Source organism: Anser brachyrhynchus, assembly GCF_964034855.1.
Source record: "Anser brachyrhynchus genome assembly, chromosome: 21".
Taxonomy (NCBI): domain Eukaryota; kingdom Metazoa; phylum Chordata; class Aves; order Anseriformes; family Anatidae; genus Anser; species Anser brachyrhynchus.
In genome coordinates, this window is record NC_137714.1 from 5,875,959 (window position 1) to 5,897,636 (window position 21,678).

At 60.6% G+C, this 21,678-nt stretch overlaps 2 protein-coding genes across 11 annotated transcripts in view; one reads left to right on the forward strand and one right to left on the reverse strand.

Moving 5' to 3' along the window:
- The window catches only part of NOC2L (NOC2 like nucleolar associated transcriptional repressor), a 43,120-nt gene extending 41,255 nt beyond the window's left edge, over window positions 1-1,865 (reverse strand). Inside the window, exons 1-4 of the mRNA XM_080563795.1 lie at window positions 1,750-1,865; window positions 1,505-1,657; window positions 768-939; window positions 74-202 (exon numbers count right to left, since the gene is read on the reverse strand). Of these exons, the coding sequence (XP_080419921.1) occupies window positions 74-202; window positions 768-939; window positions 1,505-1,657; window positions 1,750-1,769 (474 nt within the window). The 5' untranslated portion in view covers window positions 1,770-1,865. The remainder of the gene's footprint in view (window positions 1-73; window positions 203-767; window positions 940-1,504; window positions 1,658-1,749) is intronic.
- Window positions 1,866-2,011: 146 nt separating this feature from the next.
- KLHL17 (kelch like family member 17) lies at window positions 2,012-21,677 on the forward strand. 10 transcript variants are annotated; one of them, XM_080563784.1, is made up of 14 exons: window positions 2,012-2,164; window positions 4,646-4,859; window positions 4,956-11,156; window positions 11,525-11,646; window positions 12,093-12,314; window positions 13,128-13,244; window positions 13,771-13,984; window positions 14,052-14,241; window positions 14,419-14,586; window positions 14,930-15,018; window positions 16,068-16,141; window positions 17,160-17,262; window positions 17,610-17,791; window positions 18,360-21,677. In XM_080563784.1, exons 3-14 carry the CDS (start codon window positions 10,676-10,678, stop codon window positions 19,152-19,154), a joined length of 2,757 nt encoding a protein of 918 aa, XP_080419910.1. In that variant the 5' UTR covers window positions 2,012-2,164; window positions 4,646-4,859; window positions 4,956-10,675; the 3' UTR covers window positions 19,155-21,677. The 10 variants fall into 10 exon arrangements, with proteins under 10 accessions (XP_080419910.1, XP_080419914.1, XP_080419916.1 ...); XM_080563788.1 differs by having other exon boundaries at window positions 10,911-11,156; XM_080563786.1 differs by lacking the exon at window positions 2,012-2,164 and having other exon boundaries at window positions 2,477-4,859; window positions 4,956-9,356; window positions 10,911-11,156.
- Window position 21,678: the final 1 nt, after the last annotated feature.

A 21,678-nucleotide genomic window follows, 5' to 3' on the forward strand; every position in this document is an offset into this window, starting at 1 on the left:
TTAGAGGTGGTGACATGTGGAAGAATATTAAAGGAGAACACTCCAGTGCCTTGCATTCTAACTCCCTGCTCACCTCTGCAGCTTTCTTCCATTCTTCAACCATCTTCAAGCTCACAGGAATGATATCAGCTTTCTTACGTTTGGCTGTTTTACGTTCTTCTTCATCTTCGTCGTCGTCATCATCATCTTCATCACTTGCTTCCTGGAAAAGTTTTTATGAAGACCAAGTAAATGCTTACAAACTTATTTTCTGGCCCTGCCTCTTTCGCTGAGCATCTGCTGAAGAGGAAAGCAGGCAGCAGCAACTGTTATTAATGCTGTTATCAGCACTTTGTGTAAAGCAGTAACAAAATCAAGGTTACTACAAATTCCAAAAAAAGCTACTTAACCCAAAAAAAGCTACTGAAGTTTTACAGCTTTGCTACACAAGTACAATGTGCAGTAATTAAAGTCATCAGGAGAAAGCATGTTGCTTGCAGTAAAACAAATTCCCAGTTGGAAAGCAAACAAATCCAAAGCCACGGGAAGATACGCTTTAAGGCTCTGCTTTCACAAACTCCTCATGCTCAGTTCAAACCCACAGCTGACTTCTGATTACAAACCCGTACAGCTGCAGCTGATCTTTGGGGAACCTCCTCCCTGGCCACCTGTGCCACCACAGGCCCCACTATACTTTGCCCCCGCACTGAAAGTCAAACACTTAACATGTACTTGATTGATTTCAGCTGGAATAACTGATTCCAGCCATCCAAATTAACGCCTGGTACCTCCAGTGTATGAGGGGGTACGTGCAACCTCTCGTCCTCCTCATCAGAGCTGTCTGAAGCATCGAAGTTCAGCAGAGTGCGGTCGTTTTCTTCCAAAAACTTGTAAAATTCAGGATCCTTTTCCTTCAGCCGGGAGAGCTGGTCTTTGTGCTCAGACGCCTTCCCCTTCTTTCTGTTAGGAGGGGATTAACAGGCGTTAATTCACCGCTCCAGCTCCTGCTGGGGCTGGAAGGAAAGCAGGCAGCCTGGGGGCAACGAGGTGCACCTGGGACTAATGGGAACAGTGAGGGGTTTATCGGGGCTGGGCTCCCCTCCTGGAACCCTTTTAATACCCGTCCTGGAGGGCTTGCCAGAGAGTGTTTTAATGGGGGATTAAAGAAAGTTGAAGTTTAATGGAGGACTAAGAACAGCTGAACCTCGTGGCAGACCGTGAAGTTGTGCTGGGCATATAGAGGTACTGGCCAGAGGTTCTGAAGAGCAGCCTATGAAGGAAAAAGTCAGGTTTGTTTTTTTTGTTTTTTTTTTAAGTTTCTCAGGTTTATTTTTGCAAACTTTTTAAGTAAAAAGCATTGAAACGTTGACATTTAATACTGAAGAACGCAGAAACCTATCCCACGTGAGAAACCCGATGACAGACACTCAGTAAAGCCCCACCTGACACAAAATCCCTCATTTTCCACTTATTTCAGCTTCTGGGCCAACAAGGCCCGAGCTGGGCCCCGCAGCCCGGCCCTCACCTGGCAGCCGCCTGGGGCCGGGGCCGGGGCCGCTCCCGCTGCTTCGGCTTCGGCCTCGGCCTCGCCTCCTCCTCCTGCTCCTCCTCGTCGCCGTCGGGCTCCGACTCGAAGCCGGCCGTGAGGAACTCGTCCACGCTCAGCTCCGCCAGGCTCCTGCGGGCCGGGAAGGAAGGGGTTAAAGGGGGGGGGGAGGCCCCGGGCCGGGCCTGGGCCCCTCCCGGTTCCCGCCCCCCCCCGCCGCTCACCTCCGCCCGGTGCCCGCCATGCTGCCGCCCGCGCCGCTTCCGCTCCCACAATGCCGCGGGGCGGGGAGGGGCGGGGCTAAGCCCTGCCGGGGGGCGGAGCCACCCTGATGAAGGCGGAGCCACGCCCACTGAGCGCGAAGCCACGCCCACTATAAACGTAGCCACGCCCACTAATATCCTAACCACGCCCACTGATGCCTTGGCCACGCCCACCAGCGTCTTAGCCACGCCCACCGAAACGGAGCCCCGCCCCCCCGCGGGCGGAGCCCCCTCCCGGTCCCTCCGCAGCCCGGCGCCGAGCCCCGCCCCCAGCCCCGCCCCCAGCCCCGCCCCGGCGCGGGGCCGGCGCGGGCAGAGCGGAGCCCGCAGCACCGGGCACCGGCACCGGGAGCGCGGCGGGGCCGGACCGGGAGCCGTGAGTAGCACCGGGGGCCGCGGGGAGCGCCGGGACCGGCCCTGCTCCCCCGCACCGGGACCGGGAGGGGTATGGGGGGAGCCCCCCCCCCGGGGCCTGGCGGCGGCGGCTCTGTGCCCAGCCCGCAGCGGCCCCGGGGAACCGGCGGTGGCGGCGGGGCTGGGAGCTGGGGGTAATCCGGTGTGCCCCCGCCGTGTGCAGCCATCCCGGCTGTGCTCCCGGTAACCCACCGGCCTCTCATCACCGGGGGGGGGGGGTGAAGGGCACCGGGAGAAGCCCGGTACCTCGGGGGAACGGGGGGGGGGGGGAGGCGTCGGGTTTGGGGATTTATTTATTTATTTTTTTCCCTCTTGGCCTCTGCGGTGAGCGGCGGGAGCCGTCCTCCCTGCTACGGCATCCCCGGGCCTGGGGCAACCGCCGCTCGGTGCCGGGGAGGGGGGTGGGATTCGGCAGCCCCCCGGTAGTGTTCGGGGGCTGCCCCGCTCCCCGCATGGCCACGGTGCCGTGCGGGGTCAGGAAGGGGCACAAACGGTGGCCCGGCTTTTGGGGGGGGTCTCGGTGTCCCGGGGGAGTCCCCGAGAGGAGGCAGGGTGCTGCCGGGGTGATTCAGCACCGCGGGCATCCCGGGAGCACCGGGAGGGTGCCGGCGGCTGGCGGAGGTGAGCAGAACCATCGGCTGGAGGGAGCCTGGGGCGGGGGGGGGGGGGAAGGGAGGAAGGATGGGGACCCCCCGACAGGTTTGTGGCAGCGTTCGGGTCCGTTACGATCCCGATTAGAAGGGGCTCGGGCCCCAGCGGGTATCGCGGCGCTGGTTTTAGGAACGATGGCTGTAAGGAAGGCGAGATGTTGTAGGCAACCTCACGTGCCTTCGGACTCTGGTTCCTCCGTGCTGCACGGACCCCACGTGGGAAGGTTATCCGCTATCTTAATTTTTTTGAGCTCAGGCAGGGTTTTCTTAAAAGTAACCCCGGCCGTCGCTTCTGCTGGCGGACAAGAAGGATGTTCGGAGGAGAACTTGCGCTGCTGGACAAGGACGGGGACATGGAGGTGCTGCAGGCACCCCGGCCCCGGTGTGCTGCCGTGGCACGAAGGCCTGGTGGTTAGGGGCGCTGCAGCCGAGCGATCACCTCCGTGGAAGTTTCCCTCCTGATCTGGGAGCATCTGGTGGAGATGTCTTCAACGAGGCAGTGTCCTGGGTGTCTTGGGTGTAAAGATGTGGATTTCCTTCCTGAGAGCTCACCAGGCAAGCAGCATCCAAATCAGAGCAGAGCGGGAGCCGGCAGGGGTGGCAGTAGCCCAACCTCTCGGCTTGGTAGTCCAGGATCCGAATGGAGTCGCTCCTTCGTGCCTGGGGTTACCAGGAAGGTCCCTGGTCGTCCCTTCTGTCGGCCGAGGGCAGCTTGGTGGGCAAAGAAACCTCTCTTCCCAGCCCGCCTCGTGCCCTCCGTCCTTGCTGTCCTCAGCACCAGCCTGGGGCTCGAGGAGGCGTGCCCTGAAGGCCGCAGGTCCGCCGAGGGGCCTCTTCTGGTCTTGCTTCGGCGCACTGCAGGCCCAGCAGCCCAAAAATCACACAGCCTGGCTCAAGTCTGAGCTCTTGCTCCTGTATTTGCTCGGGTCCCGTCGCTTTGTCTCCGGCCCCAGAGGCAGGGGAGGCCTCCCCCTTTGTGTCCGGCCCGCAGGCCCCGCTGCCTACCGTGCAGGATGCGACCCCTCACGGGCAGGAATTTGAGCTTCTTCGGCTCCAGCTCCCAGCATCTGGGACCCTGCGTGATGGCCGGTCCTTCACAGCTTCCCCAGCGAGTGGTTTTGGGGAGTTTTCCCTGGTCTCTACCTCAGACCTGACCTGGTTCGGTCAGAGATGGCTCCTCACCCGTGATGGCCGGTCTCCTGGCCTCTCCTGCATCCCCACCTTGCTTCCATCTCTCCCCGGCCCCGCTTTAGGCCGAACGTCCTCTGTCCCCCAAACGCCTGCCCAGGAGGAAGCATTTTGCGGCCCTCTCCCACAAGTGGCAAGGACACGAGGGCTCCAGAGGGCTGCCTCCGGGTGCCCCGAGCTCCGGTCTCGTCTCTGCTCACCTGCCTGAAAAGCGAGGTGGGGACGGAGATGTGCCTCATGGGGGAGGTCAGCAGCGCCACACTGATGGGCAGTGCTTAAGCAGCTGTTAATTAGTGCTCTTTGCTGCCTGGAGACTTGCTCCATGCCCACGTGAGGAGGTGTGACACTGCTTGGGCCGTGAACTAGCACCTGGTCCGACAGCGGCTTCTCTCCCTTTTCTGCTGCGGGGTGCTAGGAATGGGCAATTAGGACGTTTCCAGCCCTTGGTGGAAGCTGAGGGCTTAGATTTTGTTTGGATTTTGGGATACTTTGCGCTGGGCTGTAGGAACTGCCGCCCGGCCTTGCTGCAGCTGGAGACCTGCGCATTTTGCTGAGCACCTCGAGGCATCTTTACAGTTGACTTTCCGTTTCTTGTTTCTTCCCAGTATGGGAAGCCAAAACTCTTCGGGTCCTGCCCCTCACACCCGATCGCTTGGTGTGACCCAAATGTCAGCACAGACGCCCCTACGTCCCTCAACCGCGCGGTCCTGCTTGGAGCTGCTGCCGTCCCCTCTCTGCAAGACGCCGAAGGCGAAGGCTGCAGTGGGAGCTGTCTGCGGGAGGAGTTGAAGAGGGTGCAGGAGAAGGGCGTTTGCCCAGGTAGGCACTAGGCGAGCTGGGCTAAAAACCTTCCTCTTTTAGTTATGGGAATATCCTGGTGCTGAGGTTCTGCCTTGCACCCCCTTCTCTGAGCAGATTTGCTTCTGATGATGAACTGGGATAAACTGGGAGCAACTTGGTGCTGGGTTCCCGGACAAAACACCCCCGGAGAAATGGGAAGAGAAGCTTCAGTGAGAGGAGACCTCCAGCCTTCCGCGTGCACCAGAACCTATTGATTACAGCCCGCTGAGCTGCTGAAAGGCACCGACTAGGTCAATGTGCTGAATGCCCTTCTTTGCCTGAAGCCAGCGCTCTGCCTGTGCTGGAGAGCTGGCAATCGTGCGCGCTTCTCCCCTGCCCTCCCCGCCCCCTTGCCAAGGCTCCACATCCTCTCTGGCAGCTTGTTACTTCTCTGCAGATGTCTAGACAGGAGGATTCAGTGCGTGTCAGTTATGCCTAATTCATTAAAAAAAAAAAAGAAAAAAAAAAAACACCCTACCGAGAGCTGGGGATTCTCAGCCCTGCAGACTCAGCGCTGCCTGTGGTGCCCCTGCAGGCCGGCTCTCGGCAGATTTATTCCACCGGTCGCGGGATCCACGGCGTGAGGGTTTGGGGGGACAGGAGGTGGACACGTGTGTGTGTGCCGACAGCGGGTGCCACAGCCAGCCCCGGAGGGAGAGGAGGGGAGGGTGAAGGGATTGGGATTGATGTGCATGCTCATAGCTGCTGTCTGTCCTTGCGGTTTATCACAGCCCTGCGTTCTGGCCGTGCTCCTGCCCTCCACGGCGCTCATCGGGAGCCGGGAGAGGGGCACGAGGCATCCGAGCCCTCGGTCTGGCTGCCCGAACCCGCCAGCTTCCCCATCGCTGGTCCCTCCCGAGGCAGAGCTGGTGCCAGGAAGGCCAGCTCCTTGCCCCGTTAGGCCGTATTTCCGTCGGTAGTTGCAGTCCTGACCTCTGTGCGGGTTTATTTTGTAGGTATTTACTGCCGTAAATCAATCGCGGCGGCTGGATCCGCAGCTCGGAGCAGCTGGTGCTGAGCCGCCAGGGCCCTCTGCTTCCTCACCATCGTAACGTGGGCTCTGCTGGGCTGAGCACCCGGTTAACCTTGGGTAAAAGGACCGAGCACGAGCTGCTGCGTGCTCGCGGTGTCCGCTCAGGCTCCCGGGACGCAGGCGGAGGGAGGGAGGGAGGACGGAGTGAATTTCTAACCGAGGGCACGGGGGGTTCTGTCTGTGATGGGACGGCCCTTTTTGGGGACAAGCGCCCAGGTTTAGTGCCTGCTTTGCCTCTCAGCCCCGGGTGTTTGACGACTGGAGGATTTCCAACCCGCTTCGGTTGTGTTTGTTGCAGAGAAGGGAGCGGGGGAGGTGGGTGTGCAGTTATATTCTGTAATCAGCCGCGCCAGGACCTCGGAAAGGAGCAGGAAATTTGGGATACCCGAGTTGGGGCAGGAAGGGCAGGGGGAGTCCGTCTGCTGTAGCTTGTGAAAACAGCCCCGGCGTCTCCGAGGTGCCTGCTGCAAGAGGATTACTGACGCAAAAAATACTGCTAGTCATCCTAAAGCTTCTCTTCAGAGGCTTCAGAGCCACGGAGGGGATTCTCCAAAAGGGCCGGCTCAGCGCGGAGGAGCCCTGCGCCTAACGGGACCTCCACAAAGCCCCGAGGAAGGGGAAAATTTGCCGGCGGGCCGGCAGCGTTCCCAGCTGGATGCCTGGGTGCTGGTCCGTGCCCCCGCGGTGCTCTCACTTTGCGGCAGCACAACGGCAGCTATTGTTACTGCCGGCTCAGCTGGTCGTGTCTTATGACTGCTGAAGGCAAGGAGCAGTCCCCGGGAGCACAGGAGCACATCCTCTCCCTGCTCCGGGAGGGGGGAAGAAGAAGCTGCTTGCGATGCTGTGCACACCCAGGGGTTCCCCGTGCCCCCTTTTTGGGGGTCCCTGATCCCTTTCCCCGAGTTTTACCACGTGCTGGGTGTCCGGGCTCCTTGCTGAGTGCTGCGTGCAGGAGGCTGCTGCTGGGAACAGCCTGGGAGCCCTCTCGGAGGGGCTACAAATAAAAATGCCGGGGGATGGTGTAGGGGAGAGGAGAGTGCACTCGGAAGCACCAATTCTTTCCTTTTTGACCCCGCCGCCAGCTCCTTCCTCCCCAGGGTCCGTGCCCTTGCTCTGGCCCAGGGCGAGCCTTGCTGCGCGTGCCCCAAAGCAGGGCTGTGGGGCTGGTTTCCCAGAAAAGGGGCACGGGGATATCAGGGACAGGGCACCCGTGGGAGGGATGGGTTTGGGCATAAAGTGCGTCAGGCCTTGGGGAATATCACGCCTTAGGGGAGGGTACGGCACCTTGTCCCCAGCACCCGGCCAGCTGCACAGGATGTCTCCTCGCTGGCCCGGCGCGCATAAAATCCCCATCCAGGGCCGCCAACAAAAAGCCTTTCTGCAGGGCCTTCCTGGGGAAAGGGCAGCCTCCGAGCCTCTCCCGGGAGGATGCTCTGTTCCCTGTTTATCGCTCAGCACGCTTCTTTTCACTCTCGGCAAAATATGTTTTTTGTTTTTTTGGGTTTTTTTGTGCGAAGAGAACAGGCCTCCCTTTGGGCAGGGATCATTTGCATTAATTAACGGAGCCGTTATGCACGGCCACGCTCTGTCGCATAGGAGCCAAACAAACGCCTTCTTTTTTTTTTTATTTTTTATTTTTTTTAATTCTGTCATAACCTAGGAGTTATTACAAGTCAGCCACCGCATCCGTTACAGCCGCTGCGGAACACGTGCGCCCAGGCCGCCGCGTGCTCCACAAAAGTGGGCTTGTGTTTCCTTCCCCCCGCCGGAGCCCTGGACACTGCCTCGCTGTCTCTCGCGGTCCAGGCGCCGTTCCCCGTTAATTATATCTTCGCCGGGCTCGCAGCCCTTCATTTCCTGGGAACGAGGCTTCACGAGGAAATGAGGAATAGTTAGCGCTGCCGGCGAGGCTGGGAGCTCGGCGAGCAGCGGGAGCAGCGGTGGGGCGTCCTCTCCCTTTTTCCCCCCACCGATTTTTATCCTGGCTGGTTAAAGCAGAGGAGCTCTGACGGGAACGAGTCGTTTCAGAGCAGAAGGAGGACAGGGGCCCTGTGCCCACTGCAAGCCTTAAGCCAGACCCATGGCGGTGGCGTCCACGTTTTGGGATGGGGACCCTTCCCCACGGTGCCTGCGGGGCACAACCCGTGGAGCAGGGCATCAGCTGCCAGCCTGCCTGCTTCAATAACCCTGCAGAGCTCGGCGTTTTTATCATGTAAGGTGGTCCTGGCTGGTGATTTTCTGGCATTTTAAATGCGAGTGTGAGCCTGTGCGGTGCTCCTAGGCACAGCACCTTGCTCGAGGGCCCCCCTGGCACAGCAAATCAGCCTCCTAGGGTTTGCCGTGATTCACCTCTGCGTGCGCTGATGCACGCAGCCGGGAGGCGGGGAGGCTCTGCAGGAGCTGTTTCCCTGTGCAAACGCTAAGGGAGGGACTGTCCCGTGGGCTGGGGATGCTCTTGGGATCCCGGTGGCACTGGGGTGGCTGGGATGGGGTCTCCCTCGGGCGCTGCTCCCTGCTCGGCGCTGCATGGGGCAGCAGGGGCGAGGGGGGCACCGGTGGGGCTTCGCTGAGCCCTTCGGAGGCTCACTGCAGGGAAAGATAACGTCCCCCTTGTCACGGCCTGCGTTTGTACTTGCCCAAAGTCACGCAATGACTCAGTGGCAGGGCTGGGAAGAGAGCCCAGGACTTCCGACCCTCCTTGGAAATGCATCTGATGGCTGGAGCTGGAGATGCAGCGGCATCGCGGTGACCTTCAGCCCGCCGTGCCCTCTCTCCCCGCTGCTGGAGCCGCCTCGTGCGCTGCCCTCCAGCCTGCCTAGGGAGGCACAGCGTCCTCGCGAGCCTGCCAGCACGCCGAGCAGCAATCCCAGCTCCCTGCTCGCCTCTCCTCCCCTGCCCTGTGCCCTAGCGGTGCTCGGGGGGGGGGGCTCTCGGTTACAGCCGGGGCACCGCTGCCGTAGCGATGGGGAGCAGTGTGCTCGGTGGGGCGTCATCGCACAGAGAATCAGGCTTGCGGCTAGGAAGGGGATTAAAGCAGAAGCGGTGTCTGTTCTCTGCCACTAAACCAGGTCTGGGAAGGGAGCTGCTGAGCCCGGAGAGATGCTGAAGTGCCTTCGTGCAGGCACCTCTCCCCGCGGTGCCCGCGCGCGTTACCCGGCGCAAATGGGGCGCCCCGGGGACGTCGCAGCTTTCTGAAAGCTCAGCTGAGGGGCTCGGGAGGGGAAGGCCAGTTAACGCTTGGGATCTTCTTCCCTTCCAAGGGCACAGCAGCATCCTGCTCTCACTGCTGGGAAGCATTCGCCGTGTGCCCGTGAGTCCTCCTCACTGTCACTGCGATGGGGAATCTCATATCGCACCGATGATGCGCGGAGAAGAGGGCATCGCAGGCCTCCCTCCTGCTCAGAAAAGCTGTTTATTCATCTTTTTCCCTCCCCCAGACTCTAGTACGTGATACAACTGCTATTTAAAAATGAATAGATGGCTGCTTTCGTGGCTGAGCAGGCACAGCGTGGTGGGCTTCTATTTTTAGGCCGAGCGCGGCTGGCGACGTGGAGGTGTCGCGAGGAGCAGGGAGGCGGAGGGGATTCTCTCGCCGCAGGGATGCGGGGGCAGGCGATGAGCGCAGCACGCTGGCTTTCTTCCTCCCAGCTGCCTTTTTTCTCCTGCTGCCTCCCCCGGCTCCCTCCTGCTGCTCTCTTCTTCCCTCCCCGCTCCCCCAGCTCGCCTTTGGGTGCTGCTGGCAGGGAGGCAGCCAAATGCCTTTCGAAACGCAGGCAGGAGCCTAGATGCTCACGGCAGGGAAAGGAGGAAAAAAAAAAAGAAACATCTTTGCACAAATAAATGCCCTTGTTTAGGCATTTTTTTGTTTTCTGAGAGCTCAGCAAGCTCACGCTGCTGCTCCCCGCGTGCCCAGAGGCATGCGCACAGGCTGAGCTCTGCATCGGGTCCTGGCCGCTCGGTCGGTGTCTCTGTCCTTTGCTGTCTGTCCGTCCCATCCTCCTCGTCAAACAAGCACTGCCTGAAGCCCAGGGCCAGCTGCTGGAAGGACAACATCAGCCGGGGATGGTGCAGGGGGGCTCAGGGCTCTGCTTTGCCCCCGCTGCCCATTGGGACCGGAGCTGCGGCAGGATGGTCCGGGGTAGCCTTGGGGTTGGATGTGCCTGGTTAGAGGACACGTGGGGGCAGTGAGACCAGCATTTTAAAGCATGTGTCCCCTGTTCCCGTAAAGGAAAGCTCAGTCTTTGTCCCAAAAGAAGCTTGAAATATAAAAAAGAGAGAACTGAACCCCAAATCTGCAGGGCTATGTGCTGAGGCTGTGCCGCTCTGTGCTGCGATTGCCTTTGCCCTCTGCCTCGTCCTCCTGAATTGTTTTTGGGCAGCTCTTTGGGCTTACCTTCTGAAGGCAGGTGCATTGCAAACCTCCTGGCGCCTTCTGGAAGCAGGAAGAGATCAAGCACCGCTCAGAGGGCTGTGGTCCGTAACGCCCCCCTTGCATCTGGGACCGCGGCGTTCCCTGGTTGTTGCTTGTTCAGTCTGACCCAGGTTGTCGTGTTCGCTGTCTCGAGTGGCTTATTTAAAATGCGCTTGATCAACGCAAGGCTGGCAAGCCCTGGTGGCACTTCTGAGATCAGTGCTGCTGATGGGACGGAGATGCACATGGTCAGGCTGATTTGGAGGCGGTGTAGCTTCGTGGTAACCCAGCGGGATCACATACACAGAGCAGTGCCCTCCTGAAGGCGGGGAGGAGGATATTGATCCAGAGATGAGCCCAGCAGGGAAGCGGTGGGTGTCAGCACTGCCACAGAGCAGCGAAGAGCCTCAGCGTCACCTTGCACGACTCGTGTCCCTCCAGGGACCGTCCCCTCCCCATTGCTCAGGAGCAGGGTGCTGTTTCCCTGCCAGGAGCTGGTCTTGCTTGGGGTCTTTGAGGAGGGAGCCATGGGAATCGTCGGGGTCTAGAGCTGTTCTGGGTAATGCTTTGTTTCTCCCCCCATCAGCGACACCGAGAAGGGAGATCCCACCACCCGCAGCCATGGAAGGCGGCGTGCAGCTCCTCAACCGCGACGGCCACAGCATCTCGCACAACTCCAAGCGGCACTACCACGACGCCTTCGTGTGCATGAACCGCATGCGGCAGCGCGGGCTGCTCTGCGACATCGTGCTCCACGTGGGCACCAAGGAGATCAAGGCCCACAAGGTGGTGCTGGCGTCCTGCAGCCCGTACTTCCACGCCATGTTCACAAGCAAGTAGTCTTCCTCTCTTCTCCGTGGCACGGTATCCCAGCTCTTCAAACCATCTGTTTTCCACAATCCCCTTCCCTTTCTGCCCTGCTCCTGCCTTGTGGAAGGATGATGCCTGTGTATCATCTCGGTGAGCTAGTGCATTCCTCATTTGGCTCCCTTCCGTGCAGCGGTTTGCCCGTAATCCCCTTCCCAGGTACCTTGATGCCCATCCTGCAGACGTGGACCCCGTTCCCTGCTGCTTCTCCCCGCGGAGAAGTGGGCAGGAGACCTTCCGTGGCCGTGATGCCGGGCTGTGGATGTGGCTTGTTCCATATACAGCCAAGTCCGCTCCCTCCCGCTGAGGGACTTTGTTCGTGTGTTGCCCCAGATGAGATGAGTGAGAGCCGCCAGACCCACGTCACGCTGCACGACATCGACCCGCAGGCCCTGGAGCAGCTGGTGCAGTACGCTTACACGGCTGAGATCGTGGTGGGCGAGGGCAACGTGCAGGTAGGAGCCTCCCCAAATCCACCCTCTCCACAAAGCTTGTTTGAGGCTTACCTCTTGGGGATCTTCTCGCCCTCTGCTCGGGACTTTCAGCTGTCGTTCTGTGATGCCACCCGCGTTCAGCAGTGGTCAGGGAGTTCCTCTGCCCTCCTGAGCCCAGAGATGGGGTTTCTGCAACTGCTTCCTTAAAGCAATATGGCAACGGGCAGCTCTAGCCCCGAGCATCTGCCATTCTCCTGCCATTTCCTAGCCCTCTGGGGTATCGTGGGTGTCCTTCTTGGCTCTTCTTAAACTCAGTCCTGTTGGAAACAGAGAATACTCTGTCCTCTATGTGCTTGTGTGCATGCTCAGTAAACCTGTTCTGCCATTGACCTGCAGTGGGACAAGGGTGAAAATGGTGTTTCCTTGCCCTGGAAACTCCCTTTTTCCCCATTCTTTTCCACTGCCAGACACTTCTTCCCGCTGCCAGCCTGCTTCAGCTCAATGGTGTGCGGGATGCTTGCTGCAAGTTCCTCCTGAGCCAGCTCGACCCATCCAACTGCCTGGGGATCCGGGGCTTTGCCGACACGCACTCCTGCAGCGACCTCCTCAAGTCTGCCCACAAGTACGTCCTCCAGCACTTCGTGGAGGTGTCCAAGACAGAGGAGTTCATGTTGCTGCCCCTCAAACAGGTGAGGTCCTGCTGGAGACGTGAAGGTGCGGGCCTGGCGAGGCTTTTCTTGCTCTGTCCTGGAAGGCACAGCCAGGAGCCCGAGGGGCCCACAGAGAGGGGACAGGGGTTTGGCGGGGAAATGTAGCCAGAATCCGTGCTTTGGTCCTTTCTGTTTGATGGGGAAACGATACGTGGAGGAGTGCTGTCAGAGAGCGAGCTTAATCCCCTGTGAAATAGGGACGGGAGGCTAGCAGGGAGGATAATTGCTGGTGCTGCTGCTCGCCACGTGAGCTCTGGGTGCGCTGCCCTCTGCCCGGGAGCACAAGGGGCACATCTCCCTCTGTCCGTCCTCGGGGCAGAGGGGAGGGAGCATTTCTCCACCTGCTCCAGCTCTGTCATCCTTTGGCAGGCGAAGCGAGCCTGCTGGGAACAGCCAGGGCACCTGGCTCCCTCCCATGAAATATTGAAGGGCCGCGTGCGGGCAGAGTCGTCTGCCTGAGCTCGCTGATGCTTATTGGAAGTGTCAGGCACTGCAGCAGCTTCAGACACAGGAACGGGGGGGGAACGAGCCAAGGAGGGTGGCCGAGGGCAGAGCTGGCTCCGCACCCGTGCTGCAAGGAGGGGGAGCTGCACCCGCCTGCCAGCGGGGACCCAGCTGCCCTGCGGATCCTTCCTCCAGTGGCCGTGCACCCCTCAGCCACCAGCACCTGCGGGAGGCTGCTCTCTGCCCCTGCCAGCGCTGTTCCGCTGGCCGCTCACCTGCCTGTGGGGATAAATCCCTTGCTCCGGCGCTGCGCCAGCTGACACCTGCCTTTTCCGTCCCTCTCTGCAGGTGCTGGACCTCATTTCCAGTGACAGCCTCAACGTGCCGTCGGAGGAGGAGGTGTACCGGGCTGTGCTCAGCTGGGTCAAGCACGATGTGGACAGCAGAAGGCAGCACGTCCCCAGGGTGAGGGAGTCTGCTGGGTTCAACCCGCCAGCTCCCAGCGTCTGTCGGGGTGGGAACGCGGCTGGAGGACGCTGCGGGGTGGCCGGAGGGCAGGGTGGCCCCGGCACCGGGCAGGGTGTGGGCAGCAGAGGGGGGTCAGCCCCGCCTGCAGACTTTGTGAGCTTTCCCACGCGTTCTCAAACAAGAATCTCAGGCAAACGTAACCAGAGACTTCTTTCAACTCGTGCCTGTGTCTCTGCACCTTGGAGCCTCCTGCCATGGGCACGCTGGGTGCGGGAGGGCTCCGCAGCCCCGTGGCGAGGATCACTGCTCACAGGATGAGTGCTGGAAGAGGATGAGGGACGTGTCCCGCTGGGCTGAGGGCTCCTAGCCCTGCAGGGGCATGAAGGCAGAATTGCTGGCTTTGTCACCAGCTGCCTGTTCTGCCAAGCGAGCAGGATGCCAGGGTTTTGTAGGGGTGGCATGGGGGCTACAGTAGCCAAATCCTTCCCGCCCCGCTGATGGGATGTGACCCCTCTCCCTTCAGCTCATGAAGTGCGTGCGGCTGCCCTTGCTGAGCCGCGACTTCCTGATGAGCAACGTGGACACGGAGCTGCTGGTGCGGCACCACTCGGAGTGCAAGGACCTGCTGATCGAAGCCCTCAAGTACCACCTCATGCCGGAGCAGCGAGGGGTCCTCAGCAACAGCAGGACGAGGCCACGGCGCTGCGAGGGGGCCAGCACCGTGCTGTTCGCTGTGGGTAAGGCACCACTGGGGAGGGGATCGCCCCTTCCGCGCGCGGATAGCCGTGCAAACCCGCTTCCCAGGGCCTTGGGACTGTTGTGTGCTCTGCTTTGCCGTCCCGTGCGCAGGTGGGGGGAGCCTGTTCGCCATCCACGGGGACTGCGAGGCCTACGACACGCGGACGGACCGGTGGCACATGGTGGCCTCCATGTCGACGCGCAGGGCCAGGGTCGGCGTGGCTGCCATCGGGAACAAGCTGTACGCCGTGGGCGGGTAAGGAGGGCGGGGGGACAAGGAGGGGGCTGTCACCACCTCTGCACAGAGCCGTCTGTGCTCTCAGCTTTGGAGGAAGCTGGGGTGGTGACGGGGATCCAGGCCCTGGGTTTCTCCAGCGCACACCCAGGCTTCCCAGCCTCTCACACGTCCTCTGTTTTTTTTTTTCCCCTCCAGTTACGACGGGACCTCTGATCTGGCCACGGTGGAGTCCTACGACCCCGTCACCAATTCCTGGCAGCCCGAGGTGTCCATGGGCACCAGGAGGAGCTGCCTGGGCGTAGCGGCGCTTCACGGGCTTCTCTATGCTGCTGGGGGGTACGACGGGGCCTCGTGCCTGAACAGGTAGGGGATCGCCCTGCTGCGGGCTCCTCCGTTGCTCTTGCATGCACTGTCCGTGGCGCTGGGTGCCTGGGGAGCCCCCATTGTCTGCTCCTGACAGAAAGCCCGGCCCTGACGTAGATTTCTTGCAATCCAGCTCTGCCTTCCAGTGTCTTTGGCCCAGGGGAAAAGCACCCCGTAGCCCTCTGCCACCACAGCCCGTGACCTTTGTTAGTTCTCCCCTCCGTTTTCCCCCTCCCTTTTTCCCAAGCTTTCTGGGGAGCTGCCCACGAGGCTGTGTCAAGGGGCTTTGACCCGGGCTTTGCCAGCGTCACACCTTGTGTTCCTGTGTCCCTGCCTGCTGCAGCGCAGAGCGGTACGACCCTCTGACAGGCACCTGGACATCCATCGCTGCCATGAGCACCAGGAGACGCTACGTCCGGGTGGCGACGCTAGGTGGGTGACGGCACGAGGACCTGGCTTCTGTGCAGACCGTCTCTTGCGTTTCTGGGTGGTTCCTTCTGATGTTCTTCTGTTCTAGTCGCTGCCTCGCCTTCCGCAGGTTCCCTGGCTGCGGGTGCGGGTAACCCAGCCATCCCTCTGCTATGTCCTGACGCGCTCCCTGCCTTTGCCTTCCTCCTCAGCCTCCCTCGTAGCTGGGTTCCAGCACGTTCTGGCAGCTCCCCAGGGGACCCAGTGCCCCCACGACTTGTTCCTCGGCTCCTTTGTGCTCACTTCTGGCTTGGAGCACGAGGGCTGGCTGCGGACGATCCCCCATCCCTCGAAGGGAAGAGGACACCTTATGGGTTTTCCCTTTTGACAAGGGGGCAGTTCCCTTACTGACGATGCAAGCAGTAGCGCGGGGTCAAACCTGTCTCTGCTGGGGGTGCCATGCCACGATGTCTCATGACTCGGCCGAGTGACTTCTGTCCTTAGGGAGGATGTAGTGGGAGAAGCGGCCACCTCATTACTTCGTGCAGCTCTGGGGTTAATGCAAATATGACTCCCCCCCTGAGCTGGACCCCCCGTGGGGATGCCAGGGCAGCACTCTGCTCCCCTTTATCCCAGCATCTGCTGCGAGGCGTCCCCTGGCACCTCTCCCCTGACTCGTTCCCTGCTTCCAGCTCTCGGTGCTGACTCAGAGGTTCCCTCCCCTCCATCACCGGCTCGCACGCCGCCGGCCACGGCCTTTATTGGCTTTCCCCTGCTCCAGCCTCCGCTGCTAAAAATATCCCGTGGCTCTGGCGGGGAGCGCTCGCAGCTCCCGTAACGAGGAGCTCGGGATGCAGCAGGCGGACGAGCTCTTTGGGAAACTTGAGGCGGGGCTGAGAGATTGCCCGATGAATATTTCACAGGGCTCCGTGCCGCAGGGCAGGGGGGAGCCGTGCGAGCCCCCTGGGGAGCGGGGGGCACCCATGGGGGCACCCCACGCGGCGTTTGTGGGGGATTATGCGGGGACCGGGGGGCTTCAGCTGATTCCTGCGTGTGTCTGACTGTCTTTGCAGAAGGCAACCTCTATGCTGTTGGGGGATATGACAGCTCGTCCCACTTAGCCACGGTAGAAAAGTATGAGCCCCAGGTAAATCCGAGAGAAAGCGTGCCTGGCAACCTCTTTTCTTTCTCCCCTCGTGGTGGGTGTCTGACGGGGCCCCGCAGAAAGAGAAGGGCCACACGGGCTGCTGGAGGATGTAGTAGAAGGCGAGAGATCTGCCGCGCGTGGTTTTGGAGCAGATAGTTGCTGTAGTTTAAGATGTGACCACGTCCTGGCGAAGTATTGCAGCGAGAGGGGAGCAGAAGGGGTGCCCAGCTGAACCCGGGCAGCACAGACCTGCCCGCCTCCTTGGCGGCACGTCCCCGTGCGCAGCCGTGAAATGGGGCAGTAGCAACCCCTCGTCCAGCTCTTCCGCAGGGGCAGAGCATCCGTGGGGGCAGCCCAGAGCAAATGAGCCTGCACCCACCTCTGAGATCTCTCTTTGAGGTTTTTAACCACCAGATCCCTCCATATCCTCGGTGCCTGTAGGCCAGCTCGAATTCTCTAGGAAGAACGGTTCCCGTTCACATCTCCCAGCTTCCAGCCCGAGGTGTTTGCTGCGTGCTCACCCAGGGCACGTAGCAGGGATCGCAGTCGGCTGGGGACACGTGCTGGGTCTGGGGGCTCACAGCTCCGTTACAGCAGGCTGCAGAGCTGCAAAAAGATCAAAGGGAAGGTCCTGGAGGTTTTCTGTGAGCCGTAAAGCCACAGCCGCGCCTCGTAGAGGTTTGAAATAGCCACAGCTCCGTCCCCACGCCTGGGTCGGCTGTGACATGCCTGGTGGCCTGGCACAGGGCTCTGCTCGGGGGGTGGCAGGGCTCCTGCCGGCTGGGGCTGTGCTTTCCCGAGCCTGTCGGCAGAGGTCTCTCCTGGGGCCTCGCTCTTCTTCCTGCTGGAGATTTGTTTCATTTGCAAACTCTGGGTTTGTTTGATAGCTCCTCTGGAGCCGCAGGAATGTCCCAGAACCCTGCGCTCACAGTCCTCCCAGGTGCTTAGCTGGGAGAGGGGGAGAAAAACCTTCCCCCTGGGAGCTGTGAATAGCGATTAATTTGCCTCCCTCCTTCAGCAGGAGCAAACCAAACCCGTGCAGCGGAGATCTCCACCCTCCATCGTCCCATGGCATCTCTGCGATGCCCCCAGAATGGTTTTTGCAAGGGGGGAGGCTCACGGTTAGCTTGCAGCTCGTGCGGGCGGCGTGCTCTTGTCTGCCCGCAGCCGAGCTGGAGAGCCGGCTTGGCCCCGTGGGGCTGGGGCTGAGACGGCAGCCAGCGGTGCTGCAATCCAGTGCTGCTGCCGGGGCTGTGCGAGCAGCTCGTGGCCTCTGCTCCAAATAGCAGTGCTGGGAGGGCTGCTCCTCGCTCGCCCGTTGCCCTGACCTCTTTGGATGAAGGGGAAAGAGCTGGGGTCCTGCCAAAAGCGTTTTCTGCGGGGAGGGCTGTTAGCTCAGCGTGGGTAGAGCAGGGGTGAGGGGAAGATGAGTCGTACTGGTGCACGAGCAAACATTTCCCCCTCCCAGATCAACACCTGGACGCCCATTGCCAACATGCTGAGCCGCCGGAGCAGCGCAGGGGTGGCCGTGCTGGAGGGGATGCTCTACGTGGCCGGCGGCAACGACGGGACCAGCTGCCTGAACTCCGTGGAGCGCTACAACCCCAAAACCAACACGTGGGAGAGCGTGGCGCCCATGAACATCCGCAGGTAAGGAGCTCGGGGCCAGGAGCTCGTCCCTCCGAGAGCTTTGCCGCACTTGGCACGGCGAGCGGCGCGCCGCAGAGCGTGCCCCAGGGGCTGGCCGGCCCTGCAGCTGGCTGGCTCCGTGCTTGCTGCACAAAGGCAACCCGCACGTCCTGCTGCTCTGCGGGGGATTTAGGGGTGTGCGTGTGTGCCAGGAGGGACATTCTGCAGCGGGCATTGTCTGCTGAGGGATTTATTCCCGGCTCTCTGCATGGCTGTACAGATTCAGGTGGTGCAGCTGGCTGAGGCCACGTAGATGTCGCTTGGCTGCGGGAGGATTTTAGGCTTGGAGGTCCAAGAATTTTAGGCTCCTGTTATTTAGAAATGGCACTTCTGCAGTGGGAATTGGATATGGGAGTGAGGGGAAAGACTCAAAGCTCTGCACTTCTCTCTGCCATGAACGCACAGTTTCTTTTCATGGGGCGTTTGTGAGGCCGGGCACCCCCTTTTGTGGGGTGGCAGAGCTCCCCCGCACCCCGCGTGTGCTGCGCTGGAGCCTCACACCCCTGTGGTCTCTGCACGGTCCTTCCAGGAGCACCCACGACCTGGTGGCCATGGACGGCTGGCTGTACGCCGTGGGTGGCAACGACGGGAGCTCCAGCCTGAACTCCATCGAGAAGTACAACCCGCGCACCAACAAGTGGGTGGCAGCCTCCTGCATGTTCACCCGCCGGAGCAGCGTGGGGGTGGCGGTGCTGGAACTGCTCAACTTCCCACCCCCTTCCTCGCCCACCCTCTCGGTGTCTTCGACGAGCCTTTGACAAAGGATCAGGACCTGCCCTACCTCAAGGGGACAGGGGCGCCTGGCGGAGCACCCGGCCGCCGTGGCCCGCCCCGCGGGGCAGCCGGTCGTTATAGGAGGAGAGCGAAGGCACCGGGTGCCACCTCCAGCCCCGGCACCCCCAGGGACCCCGGAGCCAGCCCCGCTCTCGGTGCACGCACGGGACCCCCACGGCGCTCAGAAATGTGCTTTCCGGGGGGCGAGGAGAGGGGGTGCTCTCCGCCCCGTCCACAGACTCATCTCACCGCCCTCCCGAGGGGTGTGTATTTTCCTTTGGGGAGGGGAATCTCGAAACCATTGCTGCTTCTCGGATTCAGACGATCCGGCCGGTGCCGCACGGGCGAGCACAGCCAGCCATGGAGGCTCCCCGGAGTCCCGTGGGGTGCCAGAGGCGGGCGGCGCTCCTCCCAGGGCCACGGCCGGGTGTGCAAGCGCTCCTCTGAATGTCACTGTAGCCAAACTCTTTACCAAGCCTATCATGCACTGTTAAAGACTCTGAGGCCACCGCATGGTTCTCAATGGTGTCTAATTGATGCCTTAAAATAAACGACTGAAGCCCAGCTGAGGGACAGGGCCCGGAGGAGGCGAAGTTTGGAGACAAAGCTGGATGCAGCATCCAGATCCCTCGGTGTTTCCAGGCTCAGCTGGCCCAACCTCATTCCCAAGGATCCCAACTGCCCGTCCCTTTGGGGCGGCCCCAGACGGGTGGATTGGACTTGTTTGCATCGTGCCCAGGTCGATGGCCCGGGTTCAAGCGGCCGCGTGGCTGCCTGCTCCCCGCACGTGCTCCTGGTGCACGGTCTGGTGGGAACAGATCGGCCTGGCTGCTGCTCCCCTCTCTGCAAAGCAGGTTCCGGGTTCGTGGGGAGGGTCTCGGTTCTTGAAGGAGAACGGTCCGGCCTTCTGAACGAGGAGGGTTGCCTGGTGTTACTTTTTTTGGGTGTTAATTTTTCACCTTTTTTTAATTTGAGTGCCAGTATTTTAATTTTAATTACTTCATATCCTTTTATTTTTACGCTCTCCCGGTATTCCCCATCCCATCTGCTTTTAAGGCAGCAGAAGGGATGCAATTACTTTTCTTAATTGTTGATGAGATGATGACTGTGTCCTGGAAGACGTTCTCTAAAGACGTGTGGGTGTGTGTGCATGTGTGAGATACCATATGTACAGCGAAAGCAGCATGGAAGGGACCATGTGCAATTAGCAACTCCCTGGCAATTAAGCAGCCACTTTAACTAAAGGTTGAATAAATTAGCCCTGCAAATCACAAGCCTGTCCTTCCAGACCCGCCTGTGCCATGGGACCTCCTGGGTGGTTGCTTAGGGTGCGATTTCGACGCGTGTGCTGCAGGGTGTGCGCGTTACGGGGGAGAGACTCAACCCCTGGTACCTCAGCGGTGTTCGCATGGGGCACTGGAACATGCTCCGGCTGTTTGTTTGTTTTAGACTTAATGCCTTTACCCGCGTGCCCCCGCTCCTTCTTGTTCCCCGTTTACAGAACTCACAGCTCACTTGTGGTGGTGTCTGGCCTAAGTTTTCAAGCGGCGTGGGATTTCCTGCTTTCTCTTCTCCTTGGGGTGGAAAGAGAGCTTGAGACTCCCCAACTTAAGGCGATTTGTCCCGCGATCTGATTTCTCCTGGACAGGTGCCTGCATGTTTTACAAGCCCATTTACAGTGCCTAAAGTTGGACACCTGAAATTACCAGCTGCTCCTGAAAATCCAGACTGCTTCTCCCCCTGGCCTCTCCCCCAAGACAGTCTGGGCTTCTCGGGCTGAGGAGGACGTTTTGTTTCTCAGAACAGACTCGAAATCCGCCTTTTGTTCCCCTGCCACTTCCCAAGACTCTGCTGGAGCCAGCCCCAGCTCAGCAGCTCTCCCCTTCCTGGAGATTTGCACCCTGCAAGTGGCCAGGAGGCTCTCGCAGGTTGCCTCTTGGGCAGCACGGCGGTAGGGCTGCCAAAAGTGGTGGCATTAATCTGCTTTGTGTGCAGTGACGATGAACTAGTGAAATCCGCATTGGTGTGCGTGCGAGTGTGCGTGAGAGAGGCCTCGATCCTTTTCTTCCCGTTCCTGTAAGCAACATCAGGATTTTAGTCTTTTGCTGGGCTCGTTTCAGCCAGCGCATTCGAGGTGCCCTGGGCTTTAGGGTCCCCTGTACAGGAGGGTCAGCCTGAAAGCCTCACGGTAGTCTCAGAAAGGGGCTGGTGCTGGGATGCTGAGGCCAGCGTAAGGAATGGGATAAGGAGAGCTGCAATCCCTTGCAATTTACGCTAGAAAAGGTGTGCAATGCTGCCCTGCCTCCTGAGGGTCAGGGAAAGGGGCAGCGTGACTCCCGTCACCCTCCGGTTGGGTCCTGAGCAATACCACCCCGGAGCCTGCTGCGCCGGACCCTGGGGAGGAGGGAGCCTTTTGTGTCTGACGTCCTAACTATGCAGGTGCTCACGGCTTTCCCCTAACGGGAAACGGAGGAAGGAAAGGGCGAAATCGTTCCCCAGCAGCTTGCGGGGGTCCAGAGCACCCCAACCCACACTGTGTGGACACGAGGTGTCAGCATCTGCCCCGGGGCGATCCCGGGGCTGGAATTGGTGCTGCACACCCCTTGCCTCGGCGGGGATGTGCGTCTGTGTGTGTGTGTGTCCGTCTGTGCGTAGTACCCTGTCCGAGCCGGGAGGAGAACCGTCCCGACCCTCTGCCGGTTTTACTTCAGTGGTGTCTCGCCCCAAACGTCCCTCGTGCCGTTTCCCACGTGAGTTTCCCCCGGCTGAGGGGCGGCTCCGGGCTGGGTGTGTTGATGTGCTTCGCCCACCGACCCCCCCTCGGGTGTTGCAGGGGGATGGCCGGGGTGGTCGGAGCCCCGACCCTACACGGGGCAGGGGTTTGCTCGGCCACCCCGGTGGGCAGACCCCGTCTAGCCATGTCAACCCGTCGTCACTTTGATTTCTCTGTAAGTTATCTGACTTATTTATGTGGAACTCTGTTTCTCTGAATTTTTTGCACTACGTGGGACTGGGGAGGGGATACAAGCAATACGAGCCAACATGTACAATAAAGATGTTTTCTTGAATACAGG

Bases quoted from the DNA above. Each gene is read 5' to 3' on its own strand.
- KLHL17 (XM_080563782.1), top strand. From the start codon at position 3,378: ATGTGGATTTCCTTCCTGAGAGCTCACCAG. The intron at 11,647-12,092 runs GTAGGAGCCTCC...TTCCACTGCCAG, and splicing joins TGGGCGAGGGCAACGTGCAG to ACACTTCTTCCCGCTGCCAG. The intron at 16,142-17,159 runs GTAAATCCGAGA...TCCCTCCTTCAG, and splicing joins TAGAAAAGTATGAGCCCCAG to CAGGAGCAAACCAAACCCGT.